This window comes from Oncorhynchus tshawytscha, unplaced genomic scaffold, assembly GCF_018296145.1.
Source record: "Oncorhynchus tshawytscha isolate Ot180627B unplaced genomic scaffold, Otsh_v2.0 Un_contig_6507_pilon_pilon, whole genome shotgun sequence".
Classification (NCBI taxonomy): domain Eukaryota; kingdom Metazoa; phylum Chordata; class Actinopteri; order Salmoniformes; family Salmonidae; genus Oncorhynchus; species Oncorhynchus tshawytscha.
Genome location: NW_024609242.1, coordinates 119,862 through 125,861, shown reverse-complemented (window position 1 = coordinate 125,861; position 6,000 = coordinate 119,862). Strand labels below are relative to the sequence as shown.

Below are 6,000 nucleotides of genomic sequence, written 5' to 3'. Positions count from 1 at the left end.
ATTCTGCATCAGGAAAGTACTGTTACTTTGTGAAAACAACGCTGATTCTCAGGGGATGAGCTGGGCTACGGAGACAAGCTGAATGATGCTGGCTTAATGACAAATCGATGGGGGACTGAGTGCTGTGGATCGAAAACACTACAGTGTGGTAAATGGTGTGTGTGTGTGTGGATCGAAGACACGACAGGTTGGTAAACGGTGTGTGTGTGTGTGGATCGAACACACGACACAGTCGAAGACACGACAGGGTGGTAGACGGTGTGTGTGTGTGTGTGTGTGTGTGTGTGTGTATGAACACACAGGGTGGTAAGGGTCGAAGACACGACAGGGTGGTAGACGTGTGTGTGTGTGTGTGGATCGAAGACCACGACAGGGTGTAGACGGTGTGTGTGTGTGGATCGAAGACACAACGGGTGGTAGACGGTGTGTGTGTGTGTGGATCGACACGACAGGGTGGTAAACGGTGTGTGTGTGTGTGATCGAAGACACGACAGGGTGGTAGACGGTGTGTGTGAAGACACGACAGGGTGTGTGTGTGTGGATCGAAGACACGACAGGGTGGTAAACGGTGTGTGTGTGTGTGGATCAAAAGAAGGACAGGGTGGTAACGGTGTGGTCGAGTGTGTGTGTGTGTGTGATCGAAGACACGACAGGGTGGTAGACGGTGTGTGTGTGTGTGGATCGAAGACACAGACAGGGTGGTGTGTGGATCGAAACAGGTGGTAAACGTGTGTGGATCGAAGACACGACAGGGTGGTAAACGTGTGTGTGTGTGTGGATCAAAGACAGGACAGGGTGGTAGACGGTGTGTGTGTGTGGATCGAAGACACGACGGGTGGTAGACGGTGTGTGTGTGTGTGTGGATCGAAGACACGACAGGGTGGTAGACGGTGTGTGTGTGTGTGTGGATCGAAGACACGACAGGGTGGTAGACGGTGTGTGTGTGTGGATCGAAGACACGACAGGGTGGTAGACGGTGTGTGTGTGTGTGTGCATGGTAAAAGAGATGCTGCTGCTGCTGGGAGAAGCATCTTACAGCACAACGCTGACAGAGGAAGAGGGAGGAAGAACAAATATGGACAAGGGAATGTAGTCAAGAACCTCAATGTGGCCATTTTGTTTGTGTGTCAGTAAATTGTGTCTGTCGGTAAATGTATTTGTGTGTGTGTGTGTGTACCTACCTGGCTGATGTGTACTGCTGCTGCCACCTGTGCAGAACACACAGAGGAGTGGCTAGGGGAGTTGGGGAGGGACTTGCACGGACCAATGGACAGCTGCTGCTTCTTCCTGGTCGCCACGATCTTCTGGGCCACTGCAACAACACAACACAGTCATCATTCAGAGGGTCTCTTCTCCCAACGGAGACACATAGCGGGCTAGACAACCTAATAGAAAAAAGAGAGAAAATAAAACAAAGAGAAATGGAGAGAGAAGAGAGAGAGAGAGCTAGACCAACTAATCGAAGGAAGAGATGGATACAAGAGAGAACGAGAGTGAGAAATGGAGAGAAGAGAGAGAGAGCTAGACCAACTAATCGAAGGAAGAGATGGATACAAGAGAGAACGAGAGTGAGAAATGGAAAGAGAAGAGAGAGAGAGCTAGACCAACTAATCGAAGGAAGAGATGGATACAAGAGAGAACGAGAAATGGAAAGAGAAGAGAGAGAGAGAGCTGAGAAATGGAAAGAGAACGAGAGAGAAATGGAAAGAGAGAGAGAGAGCTAGACCAACTAATCGAAGGAAGAGATGGATACAAGAGAGAACGAGAGTGAGAAATGGAAAGAGAAGAGAGAGAGAGAGCTAGACCAACTAATCGAAGGAAGAGATGGATACAAGAGAGAACGAGAGTGAGAAATGGAAAGAGAAGAGAGAGAGAGCTAGACCAACTAATCGAAGGAAGAGATGGATACAAGAGAGAACGAGAGTGAGAAATGGAGAGAGAAGAGAGAGAGAGAGCTAGACCAACTAATCGAAGGAAGAGATGGATACAAGAGAGAACGAGAGTGAGAAATGGAGAAGAAGAGAGAGAGAGAGCTAGACCAACTAATCGAAGGAAGAGATGGATACAAGAGAGAACGAGAGTGAGAAATGGAAAGAGAGAGAGAGAGAGCTAGACCAACTAATCGAAGGAAGAGATGGATACAAGAGAGAACGAGAGTGAGAAATGGAGAGAGAAGAGAGAGAGAGCTAGACCAACTAATCGAAGGAAGAGATGGATACAAGAGAGAACGAGAGTGAGAAATGGAGAGAGAAGAGAGAACACTAGCTAATGGTTCAGACCAGAACAGTCCATTATTCCTCATAATGCTGACGCAGGCAGCTCCAGCAGCCCTGTCTGTGAATCTCCTATCTATCTGGTCCACAGCAGAGCCCCTGTCCGCCTTCCACACACACCCTTACCTGCTAACAGCTCCAGTGATTATTTCACAATTATTATACAGGAGCGAGAGAGGAGAGAGAGCGGGCTATCAGTGTTATTGAAAAGGGCAATGCCAATCAATGGGTTCTCAGCTGCCTCCTATCGATCCCCAGGTCCAGCGCTCTGGCCCAATCAGGGAGGGATATTCAAACGTTCCGTCATCTCCGTGGTGATCGAGGCCATTGATCCGGCCCACCGGAGGGTAGGGGGAGGGGCCTCGTAGGAGTTCAGCTGTTCAAATATACATCTCTCAGACGGAGGGGAATGCTCCTTTTACAAACTCTAACAACTAGAAAATGCAACTTCATAGACTTCTATTCTCCAAGTTTAACTTTTTTATTGAGTGAGTTTAACTTTCTGGAAATGGGTACAAAGCTGCATGGTAGTACTAGTAAAGATCCCTCACAAATGAAAAACATGTCTGTGAATATATCCTCCTTCCAAGGACTTATATATGTTAAGAATCAAGAGACAAGTTATGAGAGATGATCCCATTGTGTCCATCTAGTTTGGGCAGGACAGGGTTAACATCACATCCTTCTTCCCTCAGTCTCAGATTCCATTATCCCCAGCCCCAATAAACAGGGCCGGGTTTCATTTGGTGTGAGATGAAACCATTGTTTTAATTGGGCCCATTAATGGCCTCTGTTTTAATGAGGAGCCAGTCATAAACATTTACCTTCAGGTGAGAGGGCCGTGCCAAGGGGCAGGAGGAGAAACCTGCTCTCTGTGGTTAGACACTACAGTACAACTAGACCTGCTCTCTCTGTGGTTAAACACTACACTACAACTAGACCTGCTCTCTGTGGTTAAACACTACAGTAAACTAGTGGTTAAACACTACAGTACAACTAGACCTGCTCTCTCTGTGGTTAAACACTACAGTAAAACCAGACCTGCGCTCTGTGGTTAAACACTACAGTAAAAGACCTGCGCTCTGTGGTTAAACACTACAGTACTGTGGTTAAACACTACAGTAAAACTAGACCTGCCTCTGTGGTTAAACACTACAGTAAAACTAGACCTGCTCTGTGGTTAAACACTACAGTAAAACTAGACCTGCTCTCTGTGGCTAAACACTACAGTAAAACTAGACCTGCTCTCTGTGGTTAAACACTACAGTAAAACTAGACCTGCTCTCTGTGGTTAAACACTACAGTACACCTGCTCTCTGTGGTTAAACACTACAGTAAAACTAGACCTGCTCTCTCTGTGGCTAAACACTACAGTAAAACTAGACCTGCTCTCTCTGTGGCTAAACACTACAGTACAACTAGACCTGCTCTCTGTGGTTAAACACTACAGTAAAACTAGACCTGCTCTCTCTGTGGTTAAACACTACAGTAAAACTAGACCTGCTCTCTCTGTGGTTAAACACTACAGTAAACCTAGTCCTGCTCTCTCTGTGGTTAAACACTACAGTACAACTAGACCTGCTCTCTCTGTAGCTAAACACTACAGTAAAACTAGACCTGCTCTCTCTGTGGCTAAACACTACAGTAAAACTAGACCTGCTCTCTCTGTGGTAAACACTACAGTAAAACTAGACCTGCTCTCTGTGGTTAAACACTACAGTAAAACTAGACAAAACTGCTCTCTCTGTGGTTAAACTAAAACTGCTCTCTCTAAAACTAGACCTGGTTAAACACTACAGTAAAAAACTAGACCTGCTCTCTCTGTGGTTAAAACACTACAGTAAAACTAGAAACACTACAGTAAAACTAGACCTGCTCTGTGTGGTTAAACACTACAGTAAACACTAGAAAACTGACTCTCTCTGTGGTTAAACACTAAACACTACAGTAAAACACTAGTAAAACTAGACCTGCTCTCTCTGTGGTTAAACACTACAGTAAAACTAGATCTGCTCTCTCTGTGGTTAACACTACAGTAATCCTCTGAGCCTCTGTGGTAAAACTCAGTCCCCAGTTCAATCGCGTGAACCTGGTAGTCAAACACTGGTATAATGCAGAGCCAATTGTTCAATCAAAATCGATAACCGGAGATCCCGGCATATGCCAAAAATCTTCTTTCCATGCAGTAGAGATGGTTTGAAATCATATCACAATACTGAAACACAATGAATTACCCGACAACCCTGAACACAACCTGAAGTAACTCTGTCTTTACAAGACTTCCGTGGATAACAGCCAGCCATTGGACAACAGTGAAGTAGACTAGACGGAGCTGATCTGTAGAATATATATGTGATACAGGTCCACACACACAGCCAGGCCTGGGCTGTATATTACTTTAAGTGTTAAGAACAGTTATGATAAGGCTGGGTTAAATATTTAAACTGCACGGCTAATACCATTTAACTTTAACCATCAATCTTACTTCTCCTCTGAGAGGCTGCCATTTATTCTAATGGAAATGTCTCCCCTCTGATCAGATTTATGGCAGACTGGAGGAGAGGAGGGCCCAGAGCTAACTGCTACAGAGCAGGCAGACTGGGGGAGAGGAGAGCCCAGAGCTAACTGCTACAGACCAGGCAGACTGGAGGAGAGGAGGGCCCAGAGCTAACTGCTACAGAGCCTGGAGGAGGGCAGCCTGAGCAGGCAGCCTGGAGGAGAGAGGGCCCAGAGCTAACTGCTACAGAGCAGGCAGACTGGAGGAGAGGAGAGCCCAGAGCTAACTGCTACAGACCAGGCAGACTGGAGAAGAGGAGGGCCCAGAGCTAACTGCTACAGACCAGGCAGACTGGAGAAGAGGAGGGCCCAGAGCTAACTGCTACAGACCAGGCAGACTGGAGGAGAGGAGAGCCCAGAGCTAACTGCTACAGACCAGGCAGACTGGAGGAGAGGAGAGCCCAGAGCTAACTGCTACAGACCAGGCAGACTGGAGGAGAGGAGAGCCCAGAGCTAACTGCTACAGACCAGGCAGACTGGAGGAGAGGAGCCCAGAGCTAACTGCTACAGAGCAGGCAGACTGGAGGAGAGGAGAGCCCAGAGCTAACTGCTACAGACCAGGCAGACTGGAGAAGAGGAGGGCCCAGAGCTAACTGCTACAGACCAGACAGACTGGAGGAGAGGAGAGCCCAGAGCTAACTGCTACAGACCAGGCAGACTGGAGGACCAGACAGACTGGAAGAGCCCAGAGCTAACTGCTACAGACCAGGCAGACTGGAGAGGAGAGCCCAGAGCTAACTGCTAAAGACCAGGCAGACTGGAAGAGAGCCCAGAGCTAACTGCTACAGACCAGACAGACTGGAAGAGAGCCCAGAGCTAACTGCTACAGACCAGGCAGACTGGAGGAGAGCCCAGAGCTAACTGCTACAGACCAGGCAGACTGGAGGAGAGGAGAGCCCAGAGCTAACTGCTACAGATCAGGTAACTTAATGCATTTTAACACCAGTCAGTCAGCCAGGCATCATAAGTATGTTTATATAGTCTACACCAGGGGTTCACCATTTTGATCAAATGAGTTTAACGACACCACCATGTAAAAAACAGCCAATGTTTACTTCTTTAATTGGGGCTATGACAGTCTGTTACAAACCAGTCTGACAGTAGCTGTGACAGTAGCTTTGACAGTAGATTTAATGCCTGGTTTTGTCCACTCTGATCTAATGAGGCTTGT

At 47.3% G+C, this 6,000-nt stretch overlaps 1 protein-coding gene across 1 annotated transcript in view; it reads right to left on the bottom strand.

The window, feature by feature from the left end:
* Nucleotides 1–1,065: 1,065 nt before the first annotated feature.
* LOC121844471 (arf-GAP with GTPase, ANK repeat and PH domain-containing protein 1-like) overlaps nt 1,066–6,000 on the bottom strand; it is a 42,086-nt gene continuing 37,151 nt past the window's right edge. Inside the window, exon 8 of the mRNA XM_042314606.1 lies at nt 1,066–1,312. Within this exon, the coding sequence (XP_042170540.1) occupies nt 1,128–1,312 (185 nt within the window). The 3' untranslated portion in view covers nt 1,066–1,127. The remainder of the gene's footprint in view (nt 1,313–6,000) is intronic.